Source organism: Anser cygnoides, chromosome Z (genome assembly GCF_040182565.1).
Source record: "Anser cygnoides isolate HZ-2024a breed goose chromosome Z, Taihu_goose_T2T_genome, whole genome shotgun sequence".
In the NCBI taxonomy this organism is placed as follows: domain Eukaryota; kingdom Metazoa; phylum Chordata; class Aves; order Anseriformes; family Anatidae; genus Anser; species Anser cygnoides.
Genome location: NC_089912.1, coordinates 54,715,328 through 54,735,149, shown reverse-complemented (window position 1 = coordinate 54,735,149; position 19,822 = coordinate 54,715,328). Strand labels below are relative to the sequence as shown.

At 37.3% G+C, this 19,822-nt stretch overlaps 1 protein-coding gene across 6 annotated transcripts in view; it reads left to right on the top strand.

Moving 5' to 3' along the window:
- The window catches only part of ZDHHC21 (zinc finger DHHC-type palmitoyltransferase 21), a 42,977-nt gene extending 34,875 nt beyond the window's left edge, over positions 1 to 8,102 (top strand). For 5 of the 6 annotated variants that reach the window (XM_066989066.1, XM_066989068.1, XM_066989067.1 and 2 more), the window contains 2 exons: positions 3,142 to 3,185; positions 3,713 to 8,102. In XM_066989066.1, the coding sequence (XP_066845167.1) occupies positions 3,142 to 3,185; positions 3,713 to 3,845 (177 nt within the window). In that variant the 3' untranslated portion in view covers positions 3,846 to 8,102. Of the gene's footprint in view, positions 1 to 20; positions 154 to 3,141; positions 3,186 to 3,712 lie in introns of all 6 variants that reach the window. The other variant, XR_007158744.2, reaches the window with a different exon arrangement.
- The last annotated feature ends 11,720 nt before the right edge of the window (positions 8,103 to 19,822 follow it).

Below are 19,822 nucleotides of genomic sequence, written 5' to 3'. Positions count from 1 at the left end.
CAGAACACTTTGTCATTCAGAAGAATAGGGGTTATTCTGATCCTCCTTCTGGTCCTCCTTTTCTTCTCTGGAAGAATTCATCTCTCTCTCCTGTCTCCAGAGGGGCTGCTGAGTTTCCTGGGGTGCTGTGAAGTTTCACTTTCATGTGAAAAGGTAAATTGGTTCACTGTCAAATGAAAATATATTTCAAATAAGCCCAGCTATTTGGCAGTGGTTTTGGGGGAGGGAAACAGTGAGGGGAGTTGGGTTTCTCAAGTTAGCCACCAGCACTTGTTAACTAGCTAAACTTTGGAGAGAGGTGATTCCTCCCATTCCTTCAGCACTAGTTCACAACTTTTATAATGTGTAGAGATTATGCTTGTTTGTTTTTTAGTTCTGAAAAGGTATCCCAAAAACAAAAGATTCACTGCTTAGTCCCAATTCCTTTACTGTAAAGCCAAAGTAGGATAAAGTAGTTTCTGTCATTTTAATGCAAGAAGGAAGGAGGATTTTGTTTGACTTCCTATCCAACTAAAATCCTTAGTATGTTTTAAAGGTGTGGAAGTTTGACAGGCATTTCTTACAGTCATTTTCTGCAGTTCTATTTTGTTATTTCCACTTAGTTCATTAATGTAATGGGCTGCATTTTTGAGAGAAGCAAATCCTGAGGAGCATCTTTCAGGTCTTACTGCCATGATAGCAACTAAAAAGAAATAGCACCCTGCCCCTTCACAATCCCCAAACTGGGAATTCCTCCAAAAATCTCAAATACAATGTTTTATATAGCAGTACAAACATATTAATGAATCACCAATGTGATGAAACAGAGCAAAAAGCTGTAGTTTTAAGTATTATTTTGTTATGTTACGGCTGCACCCAAAGCTATTTAAGGTTCCTTTTGTGCAAATATAAATCTTGATAGTTAGAAATCAATTATAGCATGGACTAGTGTACTGCTGTTCTTTGAAATTCATTAGCAATCATTGCTTTCGAACATATTAGTATTATTTTATACTATCAGTTAGAGAGCTTTGAGTTGACAGGAGGCTAGTTCTTAGAGATGGGATGTTTTTGCGGTTATGGAAGGAGCATGCCATGAAACCACTGTTAAAACCTCACTGAAATGTCATGGAAGTAACGTCTGTGCCTATTTATTATTATTCAGAAAGCTGTGTGTGATTTTTAGTGGTCAGCAAAGTGTTTGTCCTGACAAGACTGGACAAAAAGCTTGCCCAAGGCAGCAGAATATTCTCTGGCTGTTCAGTCATGTCCTGATGTAGCAAGGAAAATGGCTTGTGTCTTCTAATGCTTTCTTGCTCCCTGTGGAAGGTGAGGGGAGGGAAAGCAAGCTAATATACTAGACAAGCCCATAAGGTAGAGAGGAGAAGCAGTTTATCTATGGGAGTTGGAACAACAGACATTATTTACAGTCTTTTACCTCCAGTCCGGTCCTCTCTCACTCCTGAGCAGTTTTTCAAATCCACCTAATGATGGTGCCAGAATGGATTTATATAATCTGCTGTGAGCATGCCTTTTCTGCAGAAACAGGGAAGAACTTTGAGAATAGGGGACATCTCTCCTTTGCCACAGTGAGTGTAGAATTCAGCTGATAGGCAGTGGGGAAGAATTACATATTTTTGCAGTTTAGCGAGCAGTAAGGGATCCTCTTCCAAAACTAATCATAGCTGGGAAGTGGATTTAGAAGATGAAGATTTAACAAGGGGAGTTGAGACCACCTACATTTGGTGAAGTAGGGGAGCAGCTCCCTTTACATTATGTCCCACTAACATTTCACCGTTCCTCTCCAAACATTTATGAAAGAGGGTAGCAGAATCCCAGCAGTGCCTGCACTGAATTGGTTGCACTGATGGCAAGAACAATCAAGGAACACAGTATGGTTTTATTGCTAGGTAGTGTTTCCAGATGACTTAATGAAGTCGCAACCTAATTAAACCACATCCCTTGTGTGTGTGTATGGCTGGGACAATAGAGACAAGCTCTCAGTTTCATTCAAATGCTAGTGTAATCTGACAGGTGCATTATGTACATGCCTAAATCAATGAACAGTGAAGGGAATATCAAGCTGCCATGAAAAGAAGGTGGAACCATGAAAAATATTTATTGTATTTTGGACCCAGTGAATAATTTTGGGACATAATGAATTATGCCTGTGCTTGAAAACACTAATGCTACTGGAGTTAAAATTGAAGAGATATATGTGTACAAAGCAAGCTTTTTCATTAAATATATAGTGCGAAAGTGAGAGAAAAGTACCATTGTTTATAGTTTTAAAAGTTTAATTTTGAGATGACCTAAGTTTAAATTGATTTATTATTTATAAAGCTTTGTGATTTTATTAAATCAATCCTGTTTAAGAGTGTAATATATGAATTTAGTTTACTGTTAGCTGCAGGAGTGCCTTCAATCTGGATACGATTTAGTTTTCCCTTAAAAAAAATGTTTTAAAAAAATCGTTTTTATTTTTAGTGTTTACCTCTAGAGACTATGGAAATAGCTGGTTTCTTCTTAGTAGTGCTGTTTGTATTATGATACTTATGAAGATGGTTGTTTCAAAACTTCTTGCTAGGTCCTACTTTTCAAAATACTACTTCTGTTAATGTTTTTTTTTTTTTTATACTAAGTTTAGTAAACTTTAACTAAAGTTAAAGTTTACTAAGTTAAGGTATAAATGTATTTAAATTCCTGTGGTTATCTCAGTGGACTACTCCAAGTCGGGAATGTGTGCTTGTGAAAAGTATGGCAAGAGTTTACTTTGCGCACATTACTTCTAAATGTCATATGAATTAAGTGTAACATGTCTATTTATTTTAGCCATAATAATGCTGTAAATTTTTGTTGATATTCTGTGGTATGTTCTACCACAGTAAAATTACACAGTATAGTATTACATCATGTTTGTAAAAATCATTTAACAGATTGAATAAATTTGTTGTGCATATAATCTCACAGCTGTTTATAGCTAATATAGAGTAATGAGTAATATGAGTAATATATATGAGTAACATGTAACCTACTGGACTGATGCCAAAGCAGTGTATGCTTACAGTCAATTCCCTGCCTTATTTAGTTGCTTTCATAATAACATTAACAGTGAGGAATATAATGAAATAGTATTTCATTCTGTTTTCTTTTCTTCAACAGGACACTACGAGTATAGAAAAAATGTCAAACTGTTGTGAAAATGTGTAAGTGCTGTAAAATGTCTGCATTTATTTGCTGAAGGAATAGCTGCTTTTTTAACTGTGTGGGAGAAGAGGAACTGAAGGCATTGTTAAAGATTATTTTGCATGTTACTGTGTCGTGTACTTCCTATCTCTAGCAGTAGCTCTCTAATCCTTTAATATTAGTTTTATACAAAGCAGCCTCACATTATTCATTTTCCTTCTTTATCAATAGTAAGTGAAGCTGTATTTTCTTTCAAAAGTACAGGTTGAAAATCACTTGCTACTGTGTTCTTGACATACATTGCATTGATCCTGAGGTTCTCCTCTGCTTCAAAAGTTACCTTCAGTTGATTGATGACATAGATAATTTCTATTTTCCAAAGTTAAGTCTCAGCTGCAAGCCATAATGAAAGAAAAGCTGTATTTATGATGCTGGGACACAATTCATCAGAGTCCAGTAATGGATCCCCAGCCAACCTGTATTGTTTTAGCTGACTGAAGTGCACCATGGGAGTGCTGTCTTTCACTAATAATGCTGTCTTCTGTAGATCGAGGCCCCGAAAGCCATGGCAGCAGACCTTCTCAGAAGTTTTTGGCACTCACTGGAAGATCCTGTGGTTTATTCCTTTCAGGCAGAGGCAACCACTGCGAGTTCCCTACCACTTTGCCAATCACGTCTAAACAGATGGATGGTGGGCACAGATGGGTCCTCCATGCTGGAAGTGTGTTACAGGTTTTATGATAATAGGACTATGACAGTCTTCAAGTCAATTAAAAGCCACCCACCAATCATAGACATCACAGAGTGCCCCAGGCTTTATTTTAATAGTGGTCTTGATTCTGTTCTGAAATTATTACAACTTGTATGTTTAAGTTTAGGCATATTCACTTTCAAATTAGCTTTCCAAAGGGATTTCTGTTGTCTTTGAGGTTAATAGCAAAAACAAATGACTGGAATGCAGTCTTACACTGTTTGATAATACTGGCTCTTTTGTTTTTTTCCTTTGGTAGGAAACACTGAAGTTTACACTGATTGTTAGCTTTTCCACTAAGTGTCTTATTGATTTTTTTTTTAAATCAGTAGATCTTTTTAAATAATATTGAGGTCTTTTTTTCTGCTACATATGTTAAAAATTCACTTATAGTGCCATTTATTTGTGATGCAAAGTTTTAATCATGCAGCACTGCACTATAAAAGGTAACATTTAAAACAGACAGACTTCTTCCTAAGCCTTTCTCAGAAGGGTTTTTCTAAATTCGTGTATATATCTGTTTATATAGAGAGATCTTACAATTGTCTTTCTGCATAAATATGATCTTAGTGGAAAATATTTGTGTCTTAATGTCAACAAAAGCTATGAAATGTCCCAGGGTAAAATATGCAGATGGAAAGCACACTTTGCTCAATATCCCAAGGATTTCTTTGCAATAATTCAAAATAAAATAATAATTAAAAAAGTTGTATGGTGCAAATGTGAGAATGATTATGTTTTAAAAATGCAGATATAATTAGCATAATGTACCATAAAGAATAGTACATTGTCGTTAGAATGATACACATTTTATATTTTTTTATTCTTTAGTCATGATTAGCTGAAATTAGTTTAGGTGTTTGTAAATGGGGAGCATATATGAAAATATTTAAAAATATTTATATATAAATACAGATATTTGCTACTAATATGTCTGGTAAAGATTACTAGCTGATTTAATAGGGTATTATATTGATATACAATAGCTTGTTGTGGGCCCTTTATGTATAGAAGTAATTAACCAAAGAAAGCATTCTGAAGATTACATGTGGTAAAATGACAATGGTTCCTAAGCACTGGCTTGACTTTGCTGTGTCTGGAAAATATATGTAATTTATTATAGCCTTGTGTATATGTACAAATACTAGCATGGGATATTTGTGATTTTTGAAAGTTCTGTGAATTTTCACGAAAAACTCAAAGCTACGATGTTTTAAGTTATGCTGCTTATAGTGTTTCTTGTCTAGTCTAACAGGGCTAGGATCCACCTTAAATGACAGCCAAGCAAATGGATAATAAAGAGGTACAAAATCAGGGTGTACAATATGTAGGCTGGATTTGGAGAAAATTTATAAATGGTTCATTCAAAATGAATGGCTAGCTTTTGAATGCTGTTCATAATGAATTTTTAGATCAGCTCTTTTAAAATTTTATTAGATTCACTGCCTGTGCTAGGTGTTCATTTATTGAATTAACAGATTTTGATGATGCTTTGAAATTGCCAAAATTGCTCATCTTAAAAATCACTTGAATTTTTTGTAAACTTCTAACATTTGAACTAACTTCACTTCTCCTGTCTGTTAAAAATGGATACTAAGCATCATTTAAATTTTGAACCTAATGTTCAGCTATTCTTTTTTTCACTGCATTTATAGATGTGAGTTTAGAATTTAAGATGGTATTGGCAGCAATGTGTAAATGAAGGTGAGTTTCATGAAAAGTGGATTGAAAAGGCTGGACTAGCACTTGAAATTAACAAGAATGTGTTTATACATTCTAAAGTAATGTCTGTATTCACTTTTTTTGGAAGGAATTCAATTACTGTAGTCTCTGCAAAGCACATAGAGGAGAGACTGCAATAATAGCATTCAGTTTTGGTTTATATGCCAATATTTAAATGTGTGTCATGAGCAAAATGTAGTTTTTTTTTTTTTTTAATCAAATTTCAAATTACATAGCAGATCATAATTCTTTGATGCTTATTAAGACATAGGATCAAGAATGTAACTGTTCTTGATATATTCATTATGGGGGCATATAATTATTCTTTCTGATTTCTAATATCATCATCTCAGGTAATTTAAGTATACTTGGAGAACCAAATCTGTAATCCAGAATCAGCTCAATAGTTGGAGCCTCAATTATAAACATTGTATTTTTAATTTTTTTTACCTGATATGCATTGAATGTTATCTGCTTTGCGGGGATAAAAATCCACACAAAGTCCAAACGTGTACTTTGTTCTAGTATTAAGAAAGAGGAAGTGTGAAACATAAAAACCAGTCATGATAAGGCACAGATTAGGGAATAAACACGCTCTGATTGGACTACAGAGTGTACATACAAACATCCGTGCACTCATGCGCATGATTAATAGTTAATGATGAAAAATGTTTATGCTTGGACATTAGCAAGTATTTGGTCTTTAGTAAGAAGACTATTTTAGGACTGTAGTCTGTCAGGCAAGTGCTGCAATGCGGGGTAGAGCCTTTCCTCTCTTATTCTCGAAGTGCCCTCTTTTGGTCATATTATGCAACGACAGTTGAATCGTGGCCCGGAACATGGACGGGGCCAGCTGTCATTCTTCATTATTGCACAGGGGTAATCTGGAGCAATAATTGCATGATTTGGGCGTGTGTCTGTGCTAGTGGTCAGATTAACGTATCAGGACTGGACTGCATCTTAAATAGGCAGACAATGTTTTGGGTCTGCCTCAAAGGTAGTGTAGCATGTGGGATTTTTTTCTAGAAAATTTTCAGAATCAATAGACTTTCCTTTCAAACAATATATTATAAATTTAAATTCTAAGGCACTTACTCAAATGACCCAAAGAAGAACCTTGGAGCTTAAGAAAATTATGTATATGAAAATCTTGCCTGAATCTGAGATGAAAATGATAAAGTCACAAATTCACAATTTCTCAAATGTTTTCATATTCTTAGATTTATTTATTTTTTTTGGTAAATATATTTTTTGTAGACTTCACTCTTAACATTAGGAACCAACATAAATATTATTTAGGCAACTACTTTATTTTTTATCCTAATTTTGAATGTATGGAGGAGAGAAGGGAGTGTTTGTATATACAGTCATTTTCAGTCTTGAGAAGGATTCACGAGTAAGAACTTGAGAACCGAGTGGAAGGAAAGATTTTGAACTAGGCCTCCTTCTGCTTGTCTTGAATCTACAGTGGGTGAGTGTGAAGGGAAAATTCATGAATGTGCAGTGGAAATGAAGATGGGACCAAAACAGGTGTTTTGATTCTTTACCTAAATTTACCAAGATAAGTGAAATTGCAAAGAGCAGGTGTTATGCCGTTTAAGTATCCATGCCATCATTATTCAAGTCTTTCACTGTTCATCATACAGATGTCCGGTTTTATTAAGCAAACTATTCTTCTAAGAAATAATGAAACATGCTTTGTTTTGTGCTATAGCAGGCCACTGTACCCCAATGTAAGGAACGTAGGTGGTAAAGTCAGGATTTCAGCAGTACTGTGAAAGAGATTTTTTTTTTCAAGTCCACTTTGCATTCAGACAAAACATGGTAATAGATGGGTTTCTGGTAACCTGAAATTGTTGGTTAACATAAATCACCTTTTTTAACATGTCATGTACTGTATTTGGCCAGCCTTCCTGCCAGCAGTACATCACTTGTAGCAGAAAGCTGCTGTCACGCATTTGAGGTTGCTGTCACTTGGATGTATTCTTTAACTTGGTTATCTCCAACCTTTGTTTTCACCATGCAATTCATTTTGCTGCTGCTCACCAAAAAAAAACCAAACCAACCAACCAACCAACAAAAAAAAAACAAACAGCATAGCTTTATTAGAACAGCTGTATCACAAAGATAAAGCTTAATACTGTTGATTGACTCTTCTCAATTTCCCAACTGGAAATATCATTGCATTCCTTAAACGTGTTTTCTTTGTATGGTAGAGTCTTGATCTTTCTGGAGAAAAAATGTTGCTTATTCTACATATATTCCAATCAATAATACTGTATTAGTACTTCTAAACTCTTTCTAAGATAAAAACTATATATATTTCCATAGAATCTGCTTCTGAAGGATGAGTTACATAAAACGATGTGGATATCTATTAGTAACACCTAGTATTTCTCATTCAGTCCTGTAATTCTGCAGTTGTGTTATGTATGTAAGAATAATAAATTGATTTTTATTAGCATTGTGTATAAGAAATACATTTTTATTTACGATCTTGCAACTGATTGAGAGTTAACTGGCAGAATACATAGGTACTATTCTGCTTTTTTCTTTCAAGAAACTACTAGCTTTTCCCTGGCAGCAAAATCTCTTATCTGATGTTGAAGTCTGTGGACAAAGATTTGAACCCAATGAAGAGATCCAACTAAACATTGTACCTGTCCATTGGTGCTAATAGAAAGAATATTAGAGAGCTTTGTATATATGCATATAGCAGAAGCCCAGCATATGAGCTTCTAACATGCTGTCCCTCTTCAATCAGACCATTCCCTACTGGAAGATTATTTTTGTCCAGCCCTCAGTATAAATTGCTGTTTGTTATACCAAATAGCCACTTTTGTAGCTCTGTTAGCTCTTAAATGATGTTGAATCAGTAGTGGTCATGTGGTACAGCTTTTCAAGTCCTAACAGGCTTCAGCTTAATATGTTCCCAACTGCCAGAGGTAGAGGGTCATTTTACCGTCCTTTCAGATCATATCATGTGGTGTGCTAACTAGTGTGAAGTCATGAAAGACCTTCTCGCAATAGGTCCCAGATCTCTAGAAGCTTAGTTTGCACTTTGTCTTAAGCTTAAGTTTGTGTAAGTTAGTTTTTCTGTTGATTAACTGATTTTTAGTATTAATGACACTGAAATTGTTGTGTTCGAAAAACAGAAACTTAGACTTAAAAATAACCTCAGTGGGTGACTTAGAGGTTGAACCTGTAGGTAATATCTCCTATAAAGTCAGGATGGTAGTCATTTCTCATTATGTTCTGGACGTTTTGTCCGATGCATTTGCTGTTTGACACAGTATTTCAGTAATGTGGGAGTGAGAATGTTTTCAAGAAGCATTTGCTTAACCTAGGAAAAAAATTCACCTTGTGAGAAATTTTCCTTGTGATTTATATAAGAGATCAGAACTTTCAAGGCTGTAGTTATCTACCCGGTCATAATCACTTCTGTTGTGATTAATTCTGTGCAACACAAAAGTTGATGCTTTGAATGAATTTTGTTAAAACTTCTCCCACAGCTGGGAGTTTTCTGTATTCCTTAAACATTTTATATTTAAATCAGATTGGTTTTTGCTTTGCTGTTGCTTGAGTCATCATCTTCTGACCTAAGCCAGTACATGCAATGTTCTGGAGCAGGCACAGGTATATATTAGCAACCAGAGATTCATATCTCTTCTGTCAAAATATTGGACCAGTTATGAGACTTGAATTCTCACATATTTGAACTTTTTAAGAGTAACTCTAACCTCCTATGGATCAGTCTTTATTAACAGACATAACTGCTTTAAAATGTATGTTCTGAGCTGTTCTTTGGGTATTCGTAATAATATATATTTTTTTTATTCATCAATTAATATGCGTGGTTCATAAAAGACCAAGTGGAATGTCATGACAAATTTGATTGAATGTGTTCAGGATACAACAACTTATAATATTGATAAGGCTATCAAAGATGCAATCCTATGCTTCCCAGTCATTAGCAAATTGCATATAGAAAGTAGTGTTATAAATACTTATCTATAAAAATATTACAAATCTTTTATTGTGTAAATTAAATTATTTGAAAATACAAAATTAAAGTACACAGGCATTTCAAAGAATGATTTCATCACTGTTTAAAGTTATCTAAAATAGACGAAAAGTGACAAATTCCTGGCTGGTATGCTGTTTATATCAAAATACAAATACTATAGGTACTACCACACAGTCTGTCAGGCACACCATTATTAGCTGTTTTATATATTTATAAATATATATATATTTTGGTTAATAGTTTTAATAGTTAAGAGTGCAGAAAATATACTGACAGTTGTTTCCTGCATTAATAAAGATAAAATTCATTATTTCTTACATCTTACATGAATGAATTGAATGTAATTCTAAATTAGTCAAAATATCTAGACTTCAAAACTGTTAGAGTCATAGAGGTGCCTCTAGAAATTGCTTTTGGGAAGAATCAGTACTTCTAAATACAGTGTCCCTACTCATGCAACATAGTGCCTTACTGAATACTTAAGAATGCACTGTTCTTCGAAAGCTTTTTGTACTACTATCTTTAAGGTTATAATACAATGAAAAAGGTTTTTTTAGATATGTTAACAGAAAAAGGAGAACCAAAGAAAACATAGGTCCACTACTTGACAAGGAAGGTCTCCTCACAGACAATGACATAGGCAAAGCAGAGACGTTTAATGCCTTCTTCACCTCTGTCTTCAGTGCTGATGATGGGCTTCAGGACCCTGGGTGCCCTGAGCAGGAGGACCATGACGGTGGGAATGACAAACTCCCTACTGACCCTGAACGTTTGCGGGGTTTGCTGCTCCACCTGGATCCATACAAGTCCATGGGTCCGGATGGGATCCATCCCAGCGTGCTTAAAGAGCTGGACCTCTCTCAATTATTTTTCAACGATCTTGGGAATCTTGAGAGGTTCCAGTAGACTGGAAGCTGGCAAATGTTGTGCCAATTTTCAAGAAGGGGAAGAAAGAAGACTCTAGCAATTACAGGCCTGTCAGTCTCACGTCAGTGCCTGGTAAAATTATGGAGAGGATGATCCTTGAAGTTATTGAAGCGCACCTGGGGGACAATGCAGTCATTGGTCACAGCCAACATGGGTTCATGAAGGGTAGGTCCTGACTAACAAATCTGATTTCCTATTATGATAAGATCACCCATCTAGTCGATCAAGGGAAACCAGCTGATGTGATCTTTTTGGACTTCAGCAAAGCTTTTGACACGGTTTCCCATAGGATCCTACTGGACAAAATGTCCAGCATACAGCTAAACAAAAACATCATACGATGGGTGAGCAATTGGCTGATGGGCAGGGCTCAAAGGGTTGTGGTTAATGGGGCCACATCTGGCTGGTGGATGGTCACTAGTGGGGTCCCTCAAGGCTCCATTTTAGGGCCAGTCCTCTTCAATGTCTTTATAAATGATTTGGATGTAGGACTAGAAAGTGTTTTGAGCAAATTTGCCGACAACACCAAACTTGGAGGAGTTGTGGACTCGGATGAGGGCGGAAAGGCCTTGCAGAGAGATCTGGACAGATTGGAGAGCTGGGTGATCATCAACCACATGAAGTTTAACAAAAGCAAGTGCCGGGTCCTGCACCTGGGACAGGGCAACCCTGGCTATACGTACAGACTGGGCGATGAGACGCTGGAGAGCAGCCCCACAGAGAGGGATCTGGGGGTTGTGGTTGACAGCAAGTTGAATATGAGCCAGCAGTGTGCCCTGGCAGCCAGGAGGGCCAGCCGTATCCTGGGGTGCATCAAGCACGGCATCGCTAGTCAGTCGAGGGAAGTGATTGTCCCACTCTGCGCTGGTCTGGCCTCACCTCGAGTACTGTGTGCAGTTCTGGGCACCACAGTACAACAAGGACATTGAACTGTTGGAGAGTGTCCAGAGGAGGGCAACGAAGAGGGTGAAGCGCCTAGAGGGGAAGATGTATGAGGAGCGGCTGAGGTCACTGGGCCTGTTCAGCCTGGAGAAGAGGAGGCTGAGGGGGGCCTCATTGCGGTCTACAACTTCCTCGCGAGAGGGAGTGGAGAGGCAGGTGACCTATTCACTGTAAACACCAGTGATAAGACCCGCGGGAATGGTGTTAAGCTGAGGCGGGGGAAGTTTAGGCTTGACGTCAGGAAGAGGTTCTTCACCGAGAGGGTGGTTGCACGCTGGAACAGGCTCCCCAGTGAAGTAGTCACTGCACCAAGCCTGTCTGAATTTAAGAAGAGATTGGACTGTGCACTTAGTCACATGGTCTAAACTTTGGGCAGACCTGTGTGGTGCCAAGAGTTGGACTAGATGATCCTTATGGGTCCCTTATAACTTGGGATATTCTGTGATTCTATGAAGGTTCATTGACAAACTTGCATCTGTGAGCTATGTTAGGCCTAGGACTTCAGTCCTGCTGAAATTGCTCAGTGACACTTTGTGTCATCCTTGCCCAAGTACAGTGGAATGAATAAAGTCAGCTGTTGCAACAAGGACCATCTAAGTATTTATTGCCTGGAAGAATAATTCAAATTTACATTGGAATGCATGCTTTCTGAGCTAGAAGGTACTAAACTTAAATTGTAATACACATGCATTTGTGGGTGAATAGGTATTTCTGTGTGCATTTTCTAACATATTGCAGATCACATTACAATTTATAGATTGAAAATTATCACCCTGTATCCTTAACAGCTTCAATCTGAGTGCCAGGTAGGAAAATAATACTGCGTTTTGTAAATTATTAGCCTGAATTTTGTAATTCACTTTGGCATATGATTAAGTCATACTGATCTTTGGTTAATCTTGACAGTTTTCAAACAATTCTGAATAATGTTTACATTGGACATATTGAAAGTTATGAGGTCTAATACAGGTTTTGCCAGAATGGGTGATGTATGAGGTGAATGGCTGAATAATACCGAAACAGGAAAACTTACTCCGGTATTACTTTAATCAAATCTTGTATTGTCTTTTTTCTTTCTTTCATTCTTTGGTTTATTCATGTAATATTTCTGTTTTTCTTTTATGATTGATTTAAGTTTTGGATTATTTTTCATTCCTATTGAAATTTCCTATATATTGTATTTTTAGAAATCTTATTTTTAAATAAAAAATAAAAAATAAATAAATTTATTTTCTCCTCTGAGTTTCATTAACATTATTTTAATGTTGTGTAGATACTTTGTTTATATTTTCCAAATCTGTTTTTAGATTTTCACAATTCTTTTTAAAATGACTGTTACTCAATAGTTTTTACATTAAAAGATGCAGCTGTAATCCCCATTGATGGCTTTGGAAAACTGAAGTCTGATAAATCATTTAATAGTTAGGAAAGCACTTATCTTTTTTTGTTTCTTATTAAGTGAACAAATGAGTGTTGGGGAAAGCAATGAAAACCTGATCTGTTTTTCATTAGGAGTGTCTATCAGAGTGACAGCACTAGTTACAGTATTGGTAAATTTCTTGCTTAAATAATTGAATAATGTCAATGTAGATATACTGATGTATTAACCCTTCCACATTTTTTTGCCTTCTGAATTCTTGTATGTAATGAAAAACAAGCAAATGTTTTTGTCAGCAACTGTGCTGATGGGTGAGTACAAGCACATAAGATCAAGACATATTCTGGCACATTTATGCCAGGACAGTTCTCTGTAGCCCCTGCTTAAGTAGGAACCTTTGTTGTAGGTATAACGTAACATTTTTATAAATTGCATTTTGCAAATTGAAAATAGAGAAATAGGGTTCCAAGGACGATTATGAAAGATTTAATACATCATACAAAAACTTACAAGCCAAAGATTCTAAAAATATGTCTATCTGAGCTAGTTAAAGGGATCTGGATTGGCAGCCTTTTTGTTTTGTACAAATGCAAATTGGTGCCGGAGAAGTCAATGCAGAGAGGGTTCCCACATTCAGGTCTCACTCAAATGAGACGCTAGATTTAGAGATCTAAAGAGAAGTGCAGAAGAATTAGTGACTAGAGAAAAATCCAGCAGAGAGGAAATAAAATAGAAGCTGCTGGTTCTGGCATGAGCAGTAGATTCAGCCATAGCAGAAATGAGAGCAGGGAAGATTTTAGAGACCTGGGAAGATCCACTGCAAGAACAGTGAGCAGAAGAAAAAGGCCAGTGGTTATGTCTGCAAGGAAAAGATTAAAATAGCTGAATTGTAACACTTTATGAATAAGGGAGTACAAACTACAAGATGATGGTTTGTGGCACAAGACTTGCATCTTCTGTTTCAACCCATGAACCGGATTCTGGTAATAACAGTAATAAAAATCACTTTCATACTGATCCTCCCACAACAGCATAAAACCAACCTGTAAAGTTCTATGTTCTGTGTGTATTCCAGAAAAAGCTGTTCTTGCTTTCTGCCAACAATTTCAGTTTCTCTTGTTTGCAATTTCATTGGGCCTCTTTTCCTCACATAATAATTTCCAATCTGGTTGATCTCTACTGTGAAATTTATTTATTTTAGTATTTGCAAATTAGATACAACTGAATTGTGGGTCTGTGTGCCTCCTTTTTGGTGTGTGGAAACAGAGATCTGTTCCGACTTGCCCATAAAAATAATTTTAATATGTACACTGCAATATTTTTAATGCATAAAGCTCCTGGAAGTATTTCTTGATGTGTTTTGTCCTTTTACAAACTGAATGAAACAAAGTATTCAATAGTTCTTTCAGTCTATAAATTCATTTTAAGAGACTGCCAGGTAGTGCAGATGAACAAATTCATGCAAACACTGCTGTAGGCTGACCAATTACCCATATGAGCTGCAATTATATTAGCGTGCAAGGGCAATTGGAGGGAAAATTGGACCCTGTGGACATCCAGCTGAGTAAACAGGCTTGAGGAAGGATGGAGGATGTGTTAGGTTGAATAAAATACAGCCAAGCTAATTTGAAGAAAAAAGAAAAAAAAAAAAAAAAAAAAAGAAAAAAAAGAAAAAAGAAAAGAAAAAAGGAAAAAAAAAAGACCTGAATTTGTATCAGTCACAGCACATTCTTAATAGCTCCTCCGGTTTCACAATATTTTTCTCATTAGACTTCCCCTCTCAAAAACATTCCCTTTGCTGAAGGCTTCGTTTAAGATCAGACACATGCAGCAATAGACTTTGTATTCAGAAAGCCAAAAAGCTGTATTTCAGTCACACAGAACTGAACATAAAATGAATTGGATAGGTGCTGCTGAGGAATAATGACTCTTTCAAGCCCAAGTAATAATTTATCCCCAAATAGAACATGACCTTGCTGTTTAGGATATGATTCACAACCTCACTTTTTTTGTTCCATAAAGTGAGGATTTTCTCATAGCTGTGACAAAGTCCCTGATTCTATAGCATGTTGGCTGCCGTTTGGATGATAGGTTCCTCTTTTTTCTTTTCCAAGTGGTGTTAAGTACAGACAGTGCAGTGAACTGAGCCCTACGAATGTGAAATTTGATCATTTGTTTTAATAGCTAATGGATGCTAACCCCCAGAATTAGATCACAAGTCTGACTCATAAGATCTGTCTTCGGTTGACCTCTGGTTTTCTTGGCCAAGACACTTGCGTGCCAGAAGCAGGAGTCGGGTGGGCTGCAGTGCCAAAAGAGAAAACTGCAACTCTCTGCTCACGTGCTGCCTTGAGAACTGCCACATCCTGTGACACAGAAGCTATCCTGTATTGGATTACCAGAGCTCCCAGGACATCCAGCACAATGTGTCCCCACTGCCCTGGCTGCTTCTACCTGGGCAGCTGCACGCTTGCTTCCCATCCACGAAACGTCAGAGATGCTCCACAAAGCCTTTGAATGATGCAGCCCAAACACAGCAGCAATCACTGCTAAGTTATGGCTTTTTCAAGTGATTCTGAGCAGAAAATTACAGCTAGTGCAGTTCCCCAGGGTGCTTCTGCCAGCTCTAAGTAGTTCCAGTACATCTTGGGGGCTTCCGGTTGCTCTTCACAAAGTCCTGACTATCATGGTATCTTTACTGGCAGTTTAAAGTCCAGATTTCAGTGGTGTAACATCCTTTTCTAGTGGGTATGTAGCAGTTTATTTTTGCTTCCAGGGCTGGTGTGAGTAGGATTACAAGTGCTTTCAGACTCTGAGTTACGCTAAGGACACCATTGTTAAAGATGAGAAAAAATTTTGGTGCTGCAATTTTATTTATTTTTTATTTCCACAAGACATTCTGACAAATGAGATGCAAAGTTTTTTGAATGATGTTGAAGATCACAAGAGTTAAGAGAACTTCATTTGTGTAAGATTACAATCCTGCTATCCTTTGCAATATTGTGTTGAATAAGAAATAGATATAAGGTCTGCAATGATAACATTAAAGGAAGTATGTAGCTGTGTAAGAAAGACCTTCCAGCTTTACAGTGAAGGAAGTGACATGGTGAAAGAAGGGAAAAAAAAAAAAAAGATTTACTGTCCCATATGTTTATGTCTAATGAGGCTCTGAGGCTCTGCCATCCTTTGTCTTATAACAGTGCTTCTCCACTGAGGACAGAGAGGGAGAAGCAGAGAATTTAAGTTGAATTGACTTTCTTTTTAAAACTCCCTACTTCCAGTCCAGACAGGTCACCAAATATCTGAATATCTGCTAATGATAAAATAATTTTACTGTGTACGCTTGTACAGCCAAGAAGCTAGAAAGATAAGAAAATAAATTTCTTCCTTTTTCCTACTTCGTTAAAAAAGTAATAATTTGTTTGGCAAAGAGGAAGTGGTTTTGAGTGTATTTTAACAAGTTAATGAGTAATACACTCTTCAGAAAACTTTACACTGCAGCTTCCTGACAGCAGTGTCTGATTTAAATCAGCAAAGGAGAACCAATCAAAAAAGTAGGTCTCTAACTCTCAGCGACTCTAAAAAAAAAAATTGTGCTTTTTACCACTAGTTAAATGCTAAATGCAAATAATATCTGCAAGTCTTATTGCACGTACATTGGTTTTGTACATACTGTGGATAATAAGTAAGTTCAACTCCCTATGCTGACATTGATCATATTTCTAAATTACACTGTTTTGCTACAAAATTCAGAGTTGAATTAGGGAGTATAATACTCCTTTTGGCTGGAATTCCTAAAGACTAAGATTTCTCCAGTCTCTGAGTTGGTAGTCAACAATAGGTGAGGAAATGTCTCAGAGAATAATTTTCCACAAGGTCTGTGAAAACAGGGAGCCAGGTGTACAATTTTAGAACTATAACTGGAGGACAGGTTACTACTCAAATTTATGTTCTGTTGAGGTACAAAAGAAGTCATTTGTGAGAGATTTCATCATTTAAGCTAGTCTCGGTATTTCTGTCCTATGATGTTTTGCTTTTTTTTTTTTAATTTAATTTTCCCCTAATTGGGGCCATAAAATTTTCTCTATCTATGCATAAGCAGAAAATTGCAAAATGGTATTCTGGGAAGATGGAATCCCACTTTTCAAAGTATCTGGAAGTGCTATTAGTAAACAATAGCAACCCTATTCCAAACAAAAAGATTGTCTGTATTTTTTGAATAGCTTTATTTTCTGAGACCCAGTTCTTGAGAATTGATTGCAGAAAGTGAAATGGTGGTGAGTGGAGAGGTACATTTTTTTAAAAATTCATGGACTTGTTTTTTAATGTAAAATAGCTACCAAATATCCAGCTTTCTGAACTCCTGTCAGTCTCTCATTTCTGTCTTTTTTCCTTTTTAGAAATGTCAAATGCCTGAAGAATCACGAAGATAATTAAAAACTTAGCAATATTGAGCAAGTTTTGCCAGTATATTCATGTCATATAGTTAGTGTTGTCACTGTAGTTCTCAATAAAGCCAGAAATTATAGGAGTGATTTAAAAAATAATTTTCTGTAAACCATTTCTGATGGTTGTTCTGATGGTTAAGTAAAAGGGCGAGAGAGCTGTTAGGAGACAGATCTCACTTTGATGAGAAGGGCAGGGCTTTTATTTAAAGTGCGCCACTAAACAGAGGAACAATGGACACCTCATACACCTAGCCTGGCTGGCAAATCTAATACCAGTCGAAAGAAAAAGGCAGGGGGAGTGTTTGTGCAAGAGAAAATGAAGAACAAGTCGTATGTGCAGCAAATGGGAAGTTTGCTTGCAGGTTTGTCAGGGTCTGGCTGACAGACATGCACGTTGCAAGAGCAGAGAGGTGAGCTGTCGGAAAGGAGGCAGCTTTGGGGGCAGGGTGAGCGCTGACGTGCAGCAGCCTGTGATACCAAGGAGTAAAACATACTGTCTGAAAGCACCACTCAACTCTTCATTTGTTGCATAAGGAGCATTTAAAGAGGGGACGGGGGAACTATCTTGTGTAAATAATTACGAAGGACTTAGTATTCTTAACTTATCCATATACCAAAAATCCTTGAAAAAGAATGTAAATATGCTGTTTCACACACTCAGAGCAGAGCATTGTGTTCACAGAAGGCAAAAAGAAGAGCTTGTTTAATGTATCGTGACAGTACTTACTGCTGAGATGTAATATTTCTCCAAATACTTCACTTATACTCCTTTTCTGAGAGGAATGTATCTTCTCCCTTCCACACTAGTTAATTCCCTCATAGATCTTTAAGCTCTTGCCAAACTTTAGAGGTTTGGGTAGAGAAGATAAAATGTGGAAATCAATATTAGTGCAGACAACTGTAGCCCAGGGATAATTGTAAAATTTCTAATCTCTCTGTTTTTTTGTTGTTGTTTGTTTTTTTGTTTGTTCAAGAGCTCCTGCCGATGGAGCAATAAGCAACAGTGCATCTGTTCTGACATCAAAGCAGCATTTGCAGTGCCTTGCAGGCATTCTTTCTGGAAAGAACTTTTTATAGTCTTTGCTCACCTGTCACAACAGATGCACAAACACATTACAAGTTCAAGATCTTAACCAGGCTTACCAAAAAAGACAATATAACTTCATTTAGCTCCCCTGTAGTCTCCTTCAAAATGAGTATTCTTGAAGGTGCCAAGACACTGCAAATCCATTACTTACCTTGGCTGCTTGATCCTTCACTTTATCTTTTTTTTTCCGCTTCCAGTTTCTGACTGCTCTCTTTTCCAACTTGAAATTTAAGGGTGTTATTTGAATGTACTGGATTTGTACTCTGCCTTTTTCTGCTATCTGGAAAAAAACCCTGACCAGTCAGCATCCTCTTTACCTAAACTTACTTATAAAATTGCCTTTCAGCCATGTATCTAAGTGAATGTGTGCTTGAAATCTTACTGAAAGGGATTACTGAAAAAGCAGTTGCAGTTGTGATGGCATTTGAGAGAAAGCGACAAATACAGACATGATATTTCACTAAAAGCCTTTTTGAGTTGAGTGCCACTCATAAGGCAACACTTTAAAGACTTTGGCTTCAAAATTATTTAGCCCTAGAAGCATTTAGACTGCAGAAGACATTGCTTAGCATTTGTCTTAGTCACTGATAAACACAGTTATTTGTTCTTAGGGCTGAGACATCAGATTTTAGAGGTCCAGTAATAGATTGCCTAGAAGCAGGAAATGATGAAAAGTGATGCAGGTACTTAGTACAGATGCCTTGGAGTGACTGGGAGCACAGTGTGAGGCCAGCAATTTCAACATGACATTTATGGAATACTTCTCTTCTTTTGGATCAGCAACCAGTGCTCAGGCAGGGTAGTGAGACCACTTAAAATGACAGAAGTTGAGATACCTGCATCACCCCTCCACACTCCCTTTTCTCCTTCAGCTGAGGGCAACACCCATGCTGGCTGTGCAGTCCCAGCTCCTGTCATAAATGGATGCATACTCTTCACAGAGTCTGCAGCACTTTCATTAACTACTCTTTACTGTTAATCTTAGTTGCTGTACTGGGTTTATGTGGCAAGGTTTTGGTAGTGGAGGGGCTGCAGGGGTGGCCTCTGTGAGCAGAGCCCAGCAGCTGCCCCATGTCAGACCAGAGCCAGCTCCAGACAGCTCCAAAAGGGACCTGCTGCTGGCCAGAGCTGAGCCAGGGAGCAACGCTGGTGGGCCTCTGGGAGAGCAGATTGAAGGAAGGAGAAAAAAAAGGGAGGGAGGGAGGGAGGGAGGGAGGGAGGGAGGAAGGAAGGAAGGAAGGAAGGAAGGAAGGAAGGAAGGAAGGAAGGAAGGAAGGAGGAAAGAAAGAAAGAAAAATTGCTGTGCAACAGCAGCTGGGAGAAAGGAGTGAGAAAATGTGAGAGAATGAGCCCTGCAGACCCCCAGGTCAATGCA